This window comes from Octodon degus, unplaced genomic scaffold (genome assembly GCF_000260255.1).
Source record: "Octodon degus isolate 3935 unplaced genomic scaffold, OctDeg1.0 scaffold00017, whole genome shotgun sequence".
NCBI lineage: Eukaryota > Metazoa > Chordata > Mammalia > Rodentia > Octodontidae > Octodon > Octodon degus.
Genome location: NW_004524593.1, coordinates 24,178,902 through 24,197,393, shown reverse-complemented (window position 1 = coordinate 24,197,393; position 18,492 = coordinate 24,178,902). Strand labels below are relative to the sequence as shown.

The 18,492-nt window shown below is 37.0% G+C and overlaps 1 protein-coding gene across 1 annotated transcript in view; it reads right to left on the bottom strand.

Annotated features, from left to right (window-relative positions):
• Positions 1-18,492, bottom strand: part of Dnah14 (dynein axonemal heavy chain 14) — a 394,744-nt gene that overhangs the window by 297,536 nt on the left and 78,716 nt on the right. The window contains 8 exon segments of the mRNA XM_012513730.1: positions 1,220-1,589; positions 2,245-2,586; positions 8,266-8,610; positions 9,434-9,600; positions 13,686-13,783; positions 13,870-13,915; positions 14,476-14,749; positions 15,075-15,204. Of these exon segments, the coding sequence (XP_012369184.1) occupies positions 1,220-1,589; positions 2,245-2,586; positions 8,266-8,610; positions 9,434-9,600; positions 13,686-13,783; positions 13,870-13,915; positions 14,476-14,749; positions 15,075-15,204 (1,772 nt within the window).

The following is an 18,492-nucleotide window of genomic DNA, read 5'->3' as shown; positions in this document are numbered from 1 at the left end:
AACTATATATCTATCCTAACCATTTTGAATACACAGATACAAAATGGACATTCATCTGTATCCCCTTTTATGTTTAGTTCCGTGATTTAAATATTATAGGTGTGTGAACTCAGCAAAATATTCCAAAATAGTCCAGTAGTCCATAATAGTATTGGGTCTTCCGCTTCACTAGCAATGTCAGAAGTTGTTGACCTGAGTCCCCTACAGCTCAACATAACACCATGGCTTTACTTCCTTTACTTCATTTTTATACTTTTCTGCTGGATGGTTAAGACCAAGATAAAGCAAGACCTATGTAACAAGAGTTGTAGCTTTTGGATCTAATAAGGTCAGTGAAATCCCCTCAGGATTTATCCTGAGACCTTGTACCTCAGATTGTAGATCCTTTGTCAGTGTCAGCCATGTGGATGAGTCATGGCCAATGCTTGGCCAATTTGCTCTCTGTGAAAGTAAAAATGTTTTCTGACTTTATTTTTTTGTGGTGGTACCAGGGATTGAACTCAGGACCTTGCGCTTGCCAGGCAAGTATGGATTTCACTGAGCTATTTATCTCCCCAGCCCCTGACTTTTCTGGAGAAGAAATTTTAGCTCAAATTATAGGTAGGTGGGAAAGGTGGAAGCTAATAAAAAGGAAAACAATCTCTTGCCCAGGTGAAGCAAAACGCTCTGCTATACCTGTCCAAAGTATAGTATAGGCATAGCAGAACACAGAGGCTGGGGTTTGAACCAGGGCCTGCCATGCCAGCCCCGCCCCGGGGGAGCACTGAGACAGCAATGGAGACTGGGCCTGGTGGCACACACCTGTAATCCCAGCACTTGGGGGGATGAACACAGGGAAATCACTACAAGTCTGATGTACGGATTGACGCCCTGTAGATCCCGTAGACCCTGTCCTAATTACAGAAAAAAAAATTGCAGGTGACCCCTTATCATAAAGGGAATTCTGTCCCAAACTGGGAAAAGTCAGGAATCAACTTTTAAAGGTTATAAAAACTGTTTTGATGATTTAATTGGGGGAGGAAGACAAAGCTCTAATGTCTTTTGCTTCAGCAAACATTCCCTATACGGACTCTTACTCCTCTGTATCTCAGTATCTGTGACCAGTGTTCATGACCAAGCATAGGTCTAGTAGCATGGCCATGGTTGGAGACCCCGGTGCCCAGACACCATTTTGTGTGTGACCCCAGGTGGGGGAAAAAGTTGAGAAATGCACTTTTACCTTTTTCTAGTATGAAGATCTTACGCAGCCATTTGGAAACTTCTCTCTGCACCAAATCTATATCAATACTCTGAATAGAACAATTCCTCCACTCCTCAAAGAGTGTGCCCCATTCTTCCTGTGCTTCCCAAAGTATTTTCCTCAATGTTAAGTCACAATCAATGTCAGAGATCTCTGCAAGCATAATCTGTGTGACTTCTTCCACATTGAGAGAATGCATCTGAGCCTGGGAGTCACAGAAGCGATCCTGGTAGTTTGCATACATTCTAGCTTTGTTAGCCAGACTGGCTGCCTCCTCAGAGAGATCCTGGATTATTTCCTTTGCTGTTGGCACACTGGTGCTGGGCGACAGCAGGACAGGAGTTCTTATCTGAGAAGCAGCAGTAAGACATTCTGAGAGCACCAGACTTTCAGAACTCAGCACACTTCACTGACAATTATGCCGGTGTATGGGTAATTCTTAACAGGATAGGTGAATAAAGTCAGGACTGCTATTACCACTGGACCCAGACAAAGGCTCAAGAGGATGCAAGGTATTAGCCCTTCCCACAACCAGCAGCCCTCACCATCTGCTGTAGTTCATGATAAAAGCTAGCAGTCCTGCTGCTGAATATCATCTCATTCATTTACAGGTGAAGGAAATATTAAATTCCAGTTAGAGGTTACTGACAATTGAGATGTAATTTTATTTCCTATCCAAGTTCACTAATTATTATTATTATTATTATTTTTTTTTTTTTTGCAGAACCAGGGATTGAACTCAGGCCCTTGCACTTGCCAGGGAAGCGCTTATTCCACTGAGCCATCTCCCCGGCCCCTTCACTAATTATTTAATGCCTGGATTAAATTGTTTAGCCAAAATAAATAAATAAATAAATAATTTAGCCAAGATTCCATTGAAAGTAAATACCTCCCCAGTTCTGCCAAAAAAGAAAAAAGAAAGTAAATACCTATATGCATAGCATTACATGAGAGTTAGATCAAGTTTTTAATGAGAATAAACAAAAAACAAAGAATAAGCTTACTTTGGCTTTTAAATTACTAATATCCACTCGGAGATCCGTGACAAATTCTTCCAAATTATCATGAAATTTAGTTATGGTGGCATCTTTATTTACTTTACCGAATTTTATAGCTGTTCTTAGTTTATCAAACTTGATACAAAGGATTTTGTAAATGGCAACTTGCTCTTCCGAAATGTTGATCTGGTAACGTCTTACAACAGAATGCAGCTGAGAAAGTGTTAGATACTCTTTTTCTAATTCAGATATTGTTGATGAAATTTCATCCAAAAAAGTAAGGTATTCCACAAATTCTTCCATTCTAATGGGATCACGTTCCAGTTGTCGTAATGATGACTCAACAGTCTGAAATCATTAACACATTGCAATTATGTGATGATTTTTCACTATTTTAAAATTTATTCTTAATTTTTCTCACTTCTATAATTTCAGAAAAAAATGAAGATATCATCTGGGATATAATTCTAAGTACTGAACATTAACATGATCAAAATCTTCTATTGTTAACATAAGGCACTTGGATATATCACATAGGTAAAATAAATGCTACTAAGACATCACAGAGGTACTAAGTGTGAATAATTTCTTTCCATTAAATAAGTGGAGGACATATAGTAAGACCAAAATGTGAATGGTGTGCAATCATTGCTACCACTTCTTGAGCATTTATGTTCCAGTCCTTTGGGTAGGTCAGCCTATTTTATTCAAGTAGTGTGTTTGCTAATTGTCATTTCCTCTGCTTTGTACAGGAAGTCTCAAAGTGGTTATTTAGCCCAAGATCGGAAAGATAATGAGTTACAGAACTAGGATCCAAAACCAAATGATTCCAAATCCCATTATTTTCTACTATGTTTGCATCCATGATGAGTACAATGTCCTTCATTCTAAATTATTTTTGTAGTGCTCTGAATCAAAGCAAATCTTGCACGTTCGAAATGAGCTCTACCACTTGAGCTATATGCCTTTACATGTTCTATAGTTTTTGAAGTAGCTGCATTTCTGTATCAAAATTAAACTTTTTGAAATTCTTTATGTTGCAAAGACTTATTAACTCATGTACATTTGGATATAATTTGAGAATCAATGCAAGTTCAATCTTCAATTTTCACAGCTTTGAATCAGTCACTTATTTAGTTATGGTTTAGATCTGGGGTGTTCCCCAAGGTCCTCTGGAGTTGGAAGGTGATTAGATTAGGAGGACAATGTACTCCTCTCCACTGATGAGTTCATAGTGGGTTTGGGCTCTGTCTTGAGGTGTGTCACTGGGGGTGTGACCTGGAAGCATACACAGTATTTCCCTCCCCTGTTCCTCCCTTCTCTCTCTGCTTCTGGGCCACCATGAGAGCAAAACCTTTCCTTTGAGCCTAGCCTCTGCATCATGACATCTCTGTGGTTAAGCTTGCCAGCCTGAAACTTCTGACACTGTGAGCTAAAAGAAACGTCTCTTCCTTCAAATTGTGGATATTGAGTATTGTGTCTCAGTGATGAGAAAGTGACAATGTCTCTAATTCCTGAAACGTTCTATTTTGCCTGATTTAGAAATGAATGTGAAAATCACAATACACAAAAATGTATAAAATGAGTTATTTACTATTCCATTGTCAAAGAAAAACAGGTGTTAATACTTATCAAAGTTTTTCCAAGGTATGTGTGTCTGTCTCTTTAAATTACAATTTATTTGAATAGCATTAAAAATCAGAGATGTATCTCATTCTCAGTTCTGATATCAACTCTGTGAATCTAGGCAAATAGCTTTGCTTAAAGAAACTTGTTCTTTCTGGCATCTCCAATATCCTGAGGTCTCCACTGCTCCACTGGCATCATTTTCCCTTTCACACCTGACCTTCTCAGAGGTTCCTTGCCTGATTTCTCAGACCTTCTTTTGAAATCTAGGTGGAAGCCCCAGTGACTCCATAACTCTTGTGCTCTGAATACCTGTACAACTAGCACCATAGGATGATGTTATGTTTAGCTGGCAGGCTGAGCAATAGACAGACACCTGTGGATCATGGTGGCAGAAGCCTCTGAGTGCCTAGATAGTTGAGCACTATGAAACAAAATCCAGGGAAGCAACTCACTAGGCATTCCTCTTCAAGCAGAAAGCCCACAGGTTCTATTTTCAAGGAAACTGAACAGTTTTGTACTTTCAAGCCTGTAAATGGTTGAGACCTTGCTGATTCTTGAGATGTTATCAAGATCTTTCCTTTTGTTGTGATGAAAAATACTGGCTTCTTTATAAGTCTAATCTTTTCAACAATCATGCTCTTTCTTTTCTTTTTTATGTTAATTTTATTGAGAAAGAAGTAGCAATGAGACAGTTTCAAAACAGGTTAGTAGGACAGTTACAATAATTAATACATTGCATATTGTTGTCTTTGTAGTAGTTATTCATAGTACAAGATGCAGACATGATATCTTGTCTAAACACTATTAGTTCAAAAGTTTCTTCTCATTGAACTAAGAGAAAGTAGCTGTATATTAATGCTAACTATTTTGTATATACAGATGTATATATTTTTTCACTACAAAATGGTCCTTCATTTATATCCCCCATTTTTGTTTACTTTTGTCAGAGATGGGTATTCCATTGCCATTCATATATTGTAGGTCATGGTCTTTATTTTCACACCCCTTATTTTGCCACGTATGTTCAGATGAAACTGTAAAGTTTTCACATCTGATTGTTTGCTCCTGGTTATTATTGTAGGTCTGGCCAAAAACAGCCACTAGTACCCACTTCATAGCCTAAACACTGGGCTTCTTTGAAATACCCTTCACTGGATTCATTAGTACACCACCCTTAATCTCAGTTTCTCACAACATCTCTAGTCATGGGCAAAATGTAGGTAAATTTTCTGACAAAGCATAACACACATGGCCTCCACTTCAACTGCCAAAGAACTCATTGTTTCCAACTGAAATAGTATTCTAGTCTTCAGAGTTTCAACCGGAATCTCCCATCAGTCTGTGCTTACACCATTCTAAGGCTTCTCTAAGTCACATCTCTAAATCTTCCCAAACTCCCTCCACAAACCAGTTCCAAAGACTTCTAAACCACATGGTCAAGTAAAGTAATAGCAACAACCCAAATTATCTGGTACCAATTTCTGTGTTAGTCAGTTTTCTTGTCACTGGTTCAAAGTACCTAACATCTACAACTTACAGAAGGAGAGGTTTACCTTTCCATGTTTTAGAGGATTCAGTCTGTAGGTGATTGGCTCTAAGGTAGAAATAGCATGCAGAAAAACAGTGCTTAACCCATAGCAACTAAGACACAGGGAAGGAGAGGAACCAAGCTCAAGAATTCACCTACGTCACGTCTCTAGCAACCCACCTCCGGCAAGGCTCCACCTGCTTAAAACAAGTCAGCTATGGTATTTCCATGATGGAATTCCTTTCCAAACATATGAGATATTTAGGCAAAATTTTATATCTAAACCATAAAACAATTTAACAAGTACCATGTTCTCTCTCCAAATGATACCTAATACCTAACCAAAAGCCAGAAAGTATGACTGACGTATTTCTCTTATTCCCTATAGTCAGTTAACCATCAGATCCTGTCAAACTCATCTCCACATCTCATTACCATTTACTTCTCAGAATCCATATGGTTTCCACCAGGGTTTAAGCTATTGTCATCTTTCCTCTAGGTTACAGAAGCAGCTTTCTTCCCACCATATCTGCCAGTATATTCTTCATACTGTAGCCAGAGCATCCTTACAAAAATGCAAACTATGTCATGTCATTTCTCTGCCTAAAACATCCACTGATTCCTATAGTTTTGAGAATAATGTTTAAAATTCCTGACAGGGCTTATAAAGCCTTACACCTAATTTCTTATTTTTTTGCTGGCCAGTCCCTTTTGTAAGACTATACTCACAATGCACTGGATTCATTCAGGTTTCCAAGTGTACCTTGTTTTCTCTGGACCTTTCAATTGCTGTCCGTGTGTGTGTGTGTGTGTGTGTGTGTGTGTGTGTGTGTGTGTGTATTTATAGGGAAGGGTTTACAGGGTGTTCAGGGTCTCAGTTTTTTTTTTCAGATGCTTGCCAGGCAAGTGCTTATTCTACTAAGTTATCTCCCTGGCCCCTCAGGGTCTCACTATTAGATCAACTCATAGTGATCTGCTGGTTTACAGCCTCCCAAGAGCTGGAATTACAGGCATGCACCACCACACCCAGTCTCAGTGTGCCCTGGGGGCAGGGTTGGCACAGCAGGACCAGGGATTGAACCCCTGGCCCCTGTGTCTGCTTGCAGGCACTTTAATCCACTGAGCTATTTGGCCAGCCCCAACTGTCCAATTTTCTGATGTGACAATACTTCAGTTTTCACTGTCTTTCTCTACCTCAGTGTCTTAGTTACTCTTTCTCATTGCTGGGACAAATACTTCACACTCAAAATGAAGGAAGGAAAGGTTTATTTAGCTCACAGTTACTGGAGGTTTCAGTCCATATTCAGCTGGGTGCAAGGCAGAGCAGCACATGGCAGAAAGCAACCTTACATGGCTGTGGCAAACAGCAAGGGCACAAGGGAGAGGAAGCAGCAGCTCAAGCAGCTAACTTCTCTTCCCTCTTTACAATTGTAATGCAAATTACCTGCCCTAAGGCAGATGCAGCATCCATACCCACAATCATCTATCACAAATTCTAGAAGCTGCCCATGACTTCATGAGGCTCTAAAGGGACACCTATACACAAACCATAACACTTAGCAACAGTTCCTGGATATGTGTAAGTACTATGCTCAGTTAAAAGATTAGATGAGTTAGGTAAGGCACATAACTAAGTTTTGCTAAATATATAAGCAAAAATGTTGGATAAACTTCTGGTAAATATCCTTGAAAGTTGAATTGAAAGGTTCTGTTTTTGCTACCATCATCCATCCTGGTGCCTAGCGTGAGGACAAGATGGTCAGAGACAAGATAACCGCCCTAGGCAATGCCCCTGAACATCACACTCTAGGGAGGACAGAGCAGTGGCTAAAAGCAGCCCATGTCCTTGATAACTTCATGAGGCCACTATACGAGCCACCAGCATATTCTCTTTCTCCTCTCTCTGTACTACTTTCACCTGAGAGAGAAATTAGATTCTAATGTGTGCTATGCACTGTTATTTTCTGTCATGTGCAACTGAATCTAAGTTAATGTAGTGTTGCCCATGTCCTCCTACTAACTTCTTTACACCATTCCTACTTCTCCTCAGAAGTGAAGATTTTTTCCTAGAAAATTATCTATTACCCCATCTAAGATATATTAGACAGTTAAACAAATATTTTCTGTTAGATTAGACTCTACAAATGCAAGAATGAATCTCTCTAAGCATTATATGCCAAGGCCCTAACACAATGTCTAGTATACAACTGAGATTTAATAAATATTTGGGATCAGATACAAAAAAAGAATGAATAGTAGCTATTATAAATTTATATGTTAAAGCATGATTGAGTACAACTGAGATTTCTTGTATAGACATGTTTGTTATATTAGAACCCATACTTATCTGAGAAAGAAGTGTGATAGGCAGGAATAATCAATGAAGGCTGCTATTTGTAGGTGCTTCCAGATTTCCATACTTTCAAAGTTCTAGAATCTCCACAGCTCCAAATCACTGTGTTTTCAGGGATAATTTTTCCTCTCAAAATCTTCCCTTAAAAAGAAACCCTAATACATAGTAAAACCCTAGTATGCACTTATATTGGGAGAGTTAGCTGAGACACTCCATAACTTGATACAGCTCACAGTCTAGTGGGAGAAAACAAATGCTATCACATCAGGGAGTGATATATGTTATAATAATGACAAAATAGGAAAAAGAGATGTGAAAATGACATGGAATGCAATTTTAGATATGGTTGTTGGAGAAAGTTTTTTTTGAGGAAGTGATATTAAAATAAAAAAGACAAATATAACAACATTGAATTGGAATTTTCTCAGGATATTTATATATATTTTTGAGTGCATATGTTAAAATTATAATCTAACATTAAATATACTTATGTAACAGAAATTTTCAAAGTACTTACTTCCAGTAGGCTTGTATTTTTTTCCTCAATTACAGATTGCAAGAGATCCTGGCTCGTATGTATGATGTTATCAACATATGGTAAGCATTCTGACTGATAATCAAAACTCATAACATTGAAAATTCCAATGCGTTTCTCAATAGGCATAGTCACAATATGTCCAAAGTAGTTTATGAATTTATGCAGTATAATATTAAACTGTGCTGAGGTTAATTCTCCCATAGATGATATATTCATGCTTATAGTTTGGGCTTTCTCTACCATGGTACAATACTTTAGAAACTTGGAGCTATAAGTACTAACAAGGCTCATTGAATTACCAATAATAGTCAGAAGACTCACAATCTGTAAACAAAAATGTTAGAAATTTTAGAAGAATTTTATTACAAGAATGAAAAAAGCATGCCTAATATGCGGATAGTTTCTATGAAAATAAACTATTAGTCTTAGATGGGGTTCATTTTGTTCAGAACCTCTACTAAATACAGAATATATTAGAATTATATAATTGTAAAACATTTCATAATTTTCTAATATTTGGCTTTTAAGATCTACTGGACTCTTTAAGTTTGTAATTAATGTGCTATTTTGAGCCATGTCCTATAGAAACCAAGTTTTTATTTTCCCTTATTTCTCACCCTGTGTAAGCGTCTATGTACCACAAACTGTCCTAAGCAAGGGTAGTCCCATACAGTGTGACTTCTACACATGACCCTAGGCTAGGCCAGTCCCATATACTTTGTCACCTTTACACATGGCCCTAGGAAAGGCCAGTCTCATACACTCTGGGACCTCATCCAATTCCCAACATGGCTAATTTGGACAAGTTCAAACCCTGACCCAAGCTGAGCCAATAAGGTTGTCTTGTGAATTTGGACAAAAATGTCCAGTTAGTAATGGATGAATTGGGGGATCACAAGTCAACATACTGAACAAACCTAAAAGAGAAAGCTCATTTGCACATGAAAGTTGGAGAAAATGGACTGCATTGAGTGGAGATGAGAGATTATGGAGAATACAAATGGAGAGGTAATCTGAGAATGATTCTTCCATTTCTGTAAATTATAATACTCCTAGTTTTTCAATAAATCCCTTCCATGAAAGAATTTTCATGGGTTTCTACTCCATAAACCAAAAATTTTCTAAGATGCACCTTTAAATAACTTACTTTATTTTGGTAGGCAGGATCCATTTCAAAAAGAATCTGACAATCTGGCCACTTGGTCTGCTTCTTATATTTTATTATACTTCCTATATTATTAGATAAATCCATAATTGGAACCAAACCAATAAAGAGAGACAGGCGAGGATCTTGGTGAAGAGGAGTAATTGTAGCTAAAATATATAATTCAAAAGTTAATATTTGCAGAAGCACTAGTGAAAGCAACACTTTAACAGTATCTGTGAAACCTAGAACTATTGAAGACTAAGGCTGATTTACTAGGATGATTAGACAATATTCCACACTAATAGATGGAACTTAGTTTAAAACTTCGAATTTAACATTAGAAATAGAAGAGTAATTCATAAATAACTAGGCAGTGGTGGTGGAGTCATTCAGCTGACCAGTATTTGAAATGTATCTGCTATGTGGAAATATATTATTATAGTACACAAATATTAGAAAACACAGACTTATTATCTAAGAATTCTTAGTCTAGGTAGAAAATCAGATGCCCACAAGGAAAGGAAAACAATCTTCACCTATACTTGGTGCCTTACATAAAAATTAACTCAAAATGAATCCTATACCAAAATATAAAACATTTTACAGAAGACTTATAAGTCTTCTTGGAGAGATCACTGTGGACAATCAGGCAGAGTTGTTTTTTGTTTTTTTTCTGAACGGGGGATTGAACTCAGGCCCTTGCGCTTGCCAGGGAAGCACTTATTCCACTGAGCCATCTCCCTGACCCCTAGGCAGAGTTTTTAGATACAAACAAAAAATACAATCCAAAGAAGAAAACATGGATGAGCTATACTTTATCAAAAGTGAGTGAGGTCTGAGACAGAGAATGATGATGAGGCACAGACTGGGAGAACACGTTTGCAAATTGTATCTCTCTTAATAGAGGACTTGATCCAGATACCGCTCACAACGCAGGAAGTAGGAGACTACACTGCAATTCTTAAAAAATAGATAAAGAAAATCTAAGGACACATTTGACAAGATGGCAAAGTAGGATAAGAAAAGATTAGTAACTAGTGAAATACAAATTACCTATAGTGAGATATCACTACACACGAGTAGAATGCCTAAAATTAAAAAAACCTAATCCCAAGTACTGTCAAGGCTGTGTAGAAACTAGATTGTTCATACACTGCTAGCAAGGATGCAAAATACCACTTTGCAAAGCCAGTGTAGTGTCTCAAAAATTAAACATGTATTTACTACTTGACCCAAAAACCCCACCTCTAACAACACAGATAGAAATGCAGAGACAATCTGTGGTACATCCAGTTAATAAAACTCAATGATAAAAGGAGAGTTTTGATTCACATAAAACATGAATGAAATATAGATGCATTTTTCAAAGTGGAAGCCAGATTCAAAGGCTAAATTCCCATTTATATGACATGTGGAAAAAAGAAAACCAAAGGACCAGAACCTGTCAGGGGCTGCAGGAGGTGAGGGCATAACCATGCAGGGGTTATTCAGGGAATTTAGGAGTGACAGCTATCTTGTTTCAAACTGTGATGGAGAATATGCTAACTTCATTTTTCAAAACTCATAAAATCACATACACAAATAGTAGCTTTTATTCTATAAATTTTTTTAAAAATCAGAATGTTGGAAGAACCCAAGATGGAATACAGATTATGGCAAATTTATGTGACTGTACTGAAAATAAATTAACCACCTCACTGAAGATGTTAGGAAAGAAAAGTTGATCTATGTAACTTTGGAAAACAGCATTTGGATTGGAAACTCTGAGGTTGGATAAAAAAGTCTTGTACTCAGTGTACATTAGGTAATACTGAGCTTCTCACAGACACTGGAACAGCAATACTTGGATCACTCTGCAGGCATAACAAGTAACTGTCATGTTGATTATATGCACCAGATTCTTCCAGTCAGCAAGGAGCTGCAGAAGGGAGAGGCTGGAATGAACATAGAGGTTCAGGACCCATGTCAGGTCTATCAGTATGAACAGTAGTTTAAAACAAACAAAAAGAAAAAGATGGGTGAAATTTTCAGTAGAAACAGTATCTCTGTATAATCTAAAAACCTACTCCCTTAAAATTCATTAATTATGAAGCGAAGTGCAGTAGGTTCCCAGTGAGGGAACCTAGCAGACGTCCCTTAATCAGATGGCCATGGTTAGCACGTCAGCACGCTCTGCACCTCAGATGATCAGTCAGAAGGACGCCCTGAGGTATTCTGCAAGAACAGACCTCAAATTCCCCAGAAGGTAACCGCAGACTGTGCCACACTAATGGGCAGTCTACAGCAGACATGACTATTGAATGCAATGTGTAATCCTGGACTGGATCCTGGGAACACAAAACAACATGAGTAAAAAACAGCTAAAATCCAAATAAAAACCTTTATACTGTCCTACTAAACCTATCTTTAGGTTTTTGTTGTTGCTGTTGTTGTTTGCTTGCTTGTTTGAGACAGAGTCTTACTATGTATGGGCGAGCCAGATAGCTCAGCGGATTAAAACGCCTGCTTAGGCAGACAAAGGAGCCAGAGGTTCGATCCCCGGCCTGCTGTGCCAGCCTGGCCCCCAAGATGCCCTGACATTGCAAATGAGACTCGGCATGGTGGCACATACCTGTAATCCCAGGACTTGGGAGATGGAAAAACAGGAAGGATCACTACAAGTCTGATCTGTGTAGTGAGACTCTGTAGACCCTGTACTAAATACATAAAATAGTAACAATAACAACAACAACAACAGCAGAGTCTTACTATGTAGAGAAGCTGGCCTTGAACTCACATAGCCTAGGCTGGCCTCAAACTCAAGGTGATCCTCCTGCCTCAGCCTCCCAAGTGCTAGGATTACAGGTGTGTGCCACCATGCCTGGTTTAATTCTTTATTTTTTATAATTGCATTACAGTTAGACCAAACGTGAAGAGCATACAGGAATTTTGTGTTATGTTTGCAACTTCAAAATTATAATAAAACTTTTTAGAAAATCAAAGGGTAAAAATATTTCATGACAGAGAAATGGGAATCATCAGATGTTCGATACAGGAAATCTTAAGAGAAAAAAAGAACATAAGGAGAAACTGATAAAAAGATTAGCTCTTAAAACTGAAAATTCATTGAATTTAATAAAGATTAATAAAGAATGATATACATCTAACTTTATTACTGTAAATGGGTAACTCTAAGTGATAAATGACTGGGCAGAAGCAACAAGTTTACCCAAAGAAAGGCAAAGCAGAATAGTATCAGACTGCGCCCTGGGAGTCTGAGAGCAGTGCAACAAATAGGAGGAAAATGGGGGAGGGGAGCGTCTGCACAAGGGACCACAGTTGCCTCCCACGTCCACAGGGTATAGTCTTGCAAGATGCAGCGCCGCTCTGTCTTACTCAGTGGAAAACCTTTATCTAGATGATGCACAAATGGAGGACGCAGGAATGAGAACTTAGTGGTACTTCTTGATTTGCATGTTTCATCCTAATACAGTGCAAACTTCAGTGTGAGATTTCAAGAGACATGATTGTATTTCAGCCAGTTTTTGAAAGAAAAGAATTTTAACATGTACTGGTAGTACAAAGAATAGTGAAAAGACCAAATTGCTGGAGCATGCAGGGAAGAAATCAAGTACGAGATCCTGGCCTAAGCTGGAATGAGGATCCTTTGAACTCAGCAAACTATGGTCATATTACTGAAGAACAATGCAACATTTAGGGAACATCCAGGAGACCTACTGGTTTAAAATTTTTGTACAAGTTACTGAGAGAAAGGAATACATTCTTAGGTCAGGCTAATGATGGTCATGTCATTTCAGATTGTGTACATAGCTGGAAAAATTGTTTTAAAATCTACCTAAGGTGGAGAAAATATCTTTGTAATTCTGAGATATAAGATACTACTTATTTGCTTTAGTGTTACAAAATTCTGTAGTGCAAAACTGCAAATTTTCAAGTTTTCTTAATTTTTGTATCTATGTCTATGTGTATAATCACACATCATCACATAATTCCAAACTAATACATATATATATATATATATTTTTTTTTTGGTACTGAGAATCAAATTTAGGACCTTGGGCTTGCCAGGCAGGACTGTGCCACTGAACTATATCCTTGGCCCCCAAATTAACATTTCTTTATCCTAAACACAGAATTTATATTCTAATAATATATATCTGACACATTTTTGGGTAAAAGTATTAGATGCCCAAATTCAACAAAATATTGCTAATGAAGAAAATGTGTTGCACTTTAATTTCAAAATACTTACTTATAAGTTTTTCAATATTTTCTATCATATTTTGAATTTTTATTGAAAATTCCAGTCTATTTGGATCAATAAAGAGATTGGTAGGGAATTCTGAATATCTAAGGGAGAAAATAAAATATATTTCAGGAGAGCATAGTAACTAACAAAATACAGTTATGACTTATAACGAACAAATGTTTCATACTTATCATACATGTTTATATTCTCAGACTCAGTTGTGATTTCTGCATCTATTTGGATCAATTGAAAAAAAAAGTTAAAAATTAATCAATATTTGTAACAGCTAAATCACAATGTCATATATGTCAGTACTTAAAGAATAAATTGCAGGGGTCATCAGAAAAGTACTATTTAACAAGTATACCCAGGCACCCATATTTTGAGAATGAAGGTCTGAGATGGGAGTCCAAAAATCCATTTCTTTGTTTCATTTTGCTTTTGCAGAACATTTTGTAGCACGACAGACAAATGCTGTACCACTGAGCCACAGAAACTGCTCAAGAGCGAGTACTTTTAGCAGACGTTCCAGGTGGAGTTCCTTGATAAATAAGGTTCTTAGGCCCTCTCAGGGAGAGCCTGTGTATGTGCTGAGCTGCTCATGCTGAATGGTGGTACTGCTTGTGCCACAGGTGATCTATAAGTTCATTGCTCATTTTTACCATTATTCATCTTAAACTTTGTAAGAATAATAATCTATAAGTTGAAAATATACAAATCACCACAACTGTCATTCCTTATTTCCAGCTGTTAAGATACTTCCCTTCATTTTTAATAGCCTCATGTATCTTACCTGAAAGAACATCTTCAAGGTTTAAAGTGAAATTTTCTGATTTCTTGGCTTTGGGAAGCAGTTGTTCATGCAAGCAACTTTTTTCAGGACTGTATTCTGACATTTCATCTTCACATGTCATACATTTTTCAGGACCCTGTTTAAGCTCATAAAAATTCTCTTCAGAATTTTCTGAGGAATCACTTTCAGCAGGAATTCTCAAGCGTAGATTTACTTCAAATATTGGTGCATATGACTTTCTCAAATTCTTCTCCACTTTAATCTTATTTAAAATCTAATTTAATAGATACGTTAGTATACCAGTGAAAATATGTAATAGAATTCTTAGAGATAATATACTTTACATGGTAAATTATAAGTATAGTTATATACTTACATGCCAAAAATCAGAAGTTAAATGCAAAATATGTCAGAAATTTGAGATAGCTGTTACTATAGCTTTTCACAATGAAAGAGAGAGACAGTGTGTGTGTGTGTGTGTGTGTGTGTGTGTGTGTGTGTTGGGCAAGAAATTGTAGTTATTATAAATCATATTTTTAACTCCAAACATTATTATTTGCTTATATCAGGAAACCTACATTTTTCAGAGAACATCTTACCTCATTAATATCAGCATCTGTTTTTACTTCTGACTTTTCAGCAGGAAGAGCAGGTGTATTTGAGTTATTAATGAATTCTGCATAATCATTCATTATATTTTCACTGAGAAAAAAGCCATCCTTGCATGTTCTAGATTAAGGAATGAGAATAAAAAACAATCTTCTTAAAATCAATTTCTCATTAATCTTAAAATATGGTAGCGTACTTCTATAATTCAACAACAACAAAAACCCAGTTAAGAAATAGATGAAGGTGAGACCGGGCATGGTGGCACACACCTGTAATCCAGGCACTGGGGAGGCTGAAAACAGGAGGATTACGATGAGTCTGAGCTGCATAGTGAGACCCTGAACCAGATACATTAAAAATAAATAAATAAAAATAAATAGATGAAGGATTGGACTGGACATTTCTTGGAAGATATACAGTTAATAAGCACAAGACAATATGCTTAACATTGCTCAACATTAGGGGGAAACAAAACCACAATGATATCATTTGGAATATCATTTTACATCTACTAGGATAGCTATTATTAAAAATAAAGAAAATAGTACATGTTGGCAAAAGTTATAAGCCTGATACACTTCTGGTGCAAGTTAAAATGATACAGTCATTGTAGAGTAGAAAGTAGTGATGTGGTAGGGAAGTTTCTTAAAAAGTTAGATGTGAACTACCATGTGACTCAGCAACTGTGTTTCTAGGTATATTACCCAACGAACTGAAAACCAGATACTTACAAACCAGTGTTCACAACAGCATTATTCATAATAGCTAAAAGATGAAAATAACCCAAAAATCACTAACAAAGGAACAAATACAACAGGCTGATTACCTGAAAATTGAACATCCTTCAATTTTGAAACAGAATAAAATTTTTTTTCTTTATATTTGTCTACAAGGTATTCAGGGTCTCACTACTAGATCAGACTCACAATGTGCCTGTTTACAACCTCCTAAGTGCTGGGATTACAGGCACACACCATTATGTCCAGTCTCAGTTGCCATCTCAGTGTGCCCCGGGGACGGGGCTGGCATGGCAGGCCTGGGGATCGAACCCCAGGCCCCTGCACCTGCTTACAGGTACTTTAATCTGCTGAGCTATTTGGCCAGCCTTAAGAATGAAATTCTGATACATAGTTCAATATGAATGAAACTTAAAGATATCATGCTAAGTGAAATGAGCCAAATATAAAAAAATATTGTGTGATTCCACTTGTATGAGCTAAATGGAATGGATAGGTTCAGACATAGAAAGTATAGTATCATGCCTGGAGGTGAGAGGGTACAATTGAGTTACTGTTAATAGGTACAGAGCTTCAGTTTAGGAAAAACATTCTGGAAGTGGATGGAAGTGATGAGTGTACTATACTGTGAAAATAATTAATGTCTGTGAATTGCACACTCAAATCTTATTTATTTATTTGTTTTTGGCAGAACCAGGGATTGAACTTAGGCCCTTGCACTTGCTAGGCAAGTGCTTATTCTGCTGAGCCATCTCCCCAGCCCTTCAAATCTTATTTAAACAGAAGGTGTCATTAGAAAGTCACAGTACTCTGTAAGTCTTGAAAGAATAGAAAAGTAGAGCATTTTATTGGAAGGCATTTTATAGCCAATCATGTGGCTAAGAAGAGGGAGAAGCCATGAACAGACTACAACTGATAATGCACTTAAAATATGGAGGTTGAGAGGGACAGTTGGGAGTGAAGAGACAAATCATTTTATGGCCAAACCTTCCTGAACATACCCAGTCTCATCAAAAGACAAAAATGGGAAAATAGAGAAAGGGAAACAGGAAAACTACTAATAAAGTAAAATAAACAAAAAGTGCACAAGAAATGGAAGGCATGATAGTATGTTAGTTATTGGATGAAATGTAAACTGCTATGAGTTATAAACAGATCTGATTTTCCTAATACAAGACAGAAACTATCCAGTTCACTTAAAAATCAAAATCAAATCATGTTTTGCAAGATATATTCATCAGTTGTTCTTGTTCTGTCAGATTCTGGGATTTGAGTGTCATATGTCTTAGAGAGATTCTTTTCTGATTTTAGTTATTTGGGGTTCTACATGTCTCAACTATGTGTTAAGTTCTTTTATTTAGAAAGTTGTCTGGTATTTCTGTAAGCAGGATTTATGCCATTTGTGCTGGCTTCTGATTTTTCACCAATTCCAAATAATCTTAGTCTTTGTATCACCTAGCAGCTTTTGGACCTGCTTTTCATATTTTCTTGTTCTTTAGGTTTCACTCATTATTTGGTCACTGATTGTAGCCCTGACTTCTGTTCTCACATTGGTCAACTTCTGCTGCCCATACTTTTGATAGAATTTTTAATTTGCTAAATTCCTGTTTGGTACCTTTTTGTGGATTCTAATTTTTTTTCTGTGCTGTTCATCTATGTTTTGTGGGGTTTGTTTTTTTTTTCGGTTCACTTAGGTTCTTTTTTCTGTAGACTCACTGATTGTTTTATTAGGATTTTTATTTGCTTAGTTATATCTTCTCTGAGTTGCCAACCACTGTATGGATTTGTTTTGTTATTTCCCTGAGAATAATGCAGTACTATGGCTTTTGTTTTCCTCCCCTTAGATGGACTGGGGATCAGTGGGGGAGTAGGCAGTTTTTGGAAGCATTATGTTGCCTTTTCTTCTCATGTCTGTCTGTCTGGATGTTGTGCTGGGGTTGGTGTACTATAAAGTTGAAAGCTTTGTTGTGAATATGGAGACCATTCTGGTTAATTTCTACTTTTCAGCATTGCCTGCCTCTGGGAAGATTTTAATACTGGCCTTTGACTTTGTCCCAGGATCAAACTACCTCCCTTCATTAGGGAGGAGAGGATACAAAATATTTGGCCAGGTGCCCAAGTTTCCAAGACTAAACCACAGTATTACTAGTGAAGCCAAGGTAATCCAGATATTGTCACCCCATGAAAACCAACAAAGAGCAACAACTCTGCCACTTTTTCTAGAGCAATAATATCAACAAAAATAATAGCATAAAAAATTTTAAGAATTAACCACACAAAAAGAGACCAGCAATTGTAGCATAAACACTAAGATTAATCAAATGTTAACCTACAGTAAATATCTACTACATAGTTCTTGACTGCCACTAAAAATAGAACACTATTCAATAGTAGCAGAGTGTTAACTACTTACCAGTCAAACTATTCATTTTTTTTTGGATTTTTTTCCCATAATTTATTGAGAAATAAATAGCAATGAGACAGTTTCAAACCAAATTGGTAGGACAGTTTCAATAATTAACACATTGCATACATTATTCCTAGTGGTTAATTGCTGTACAAGATGTGGACAAGATATCCTATTTACAAACACCATTAGAACAAATCCCTCTATTCATTAAGAGAATGTAACTATATATCTATCCTAACCATTTTAAATACACAGATACAA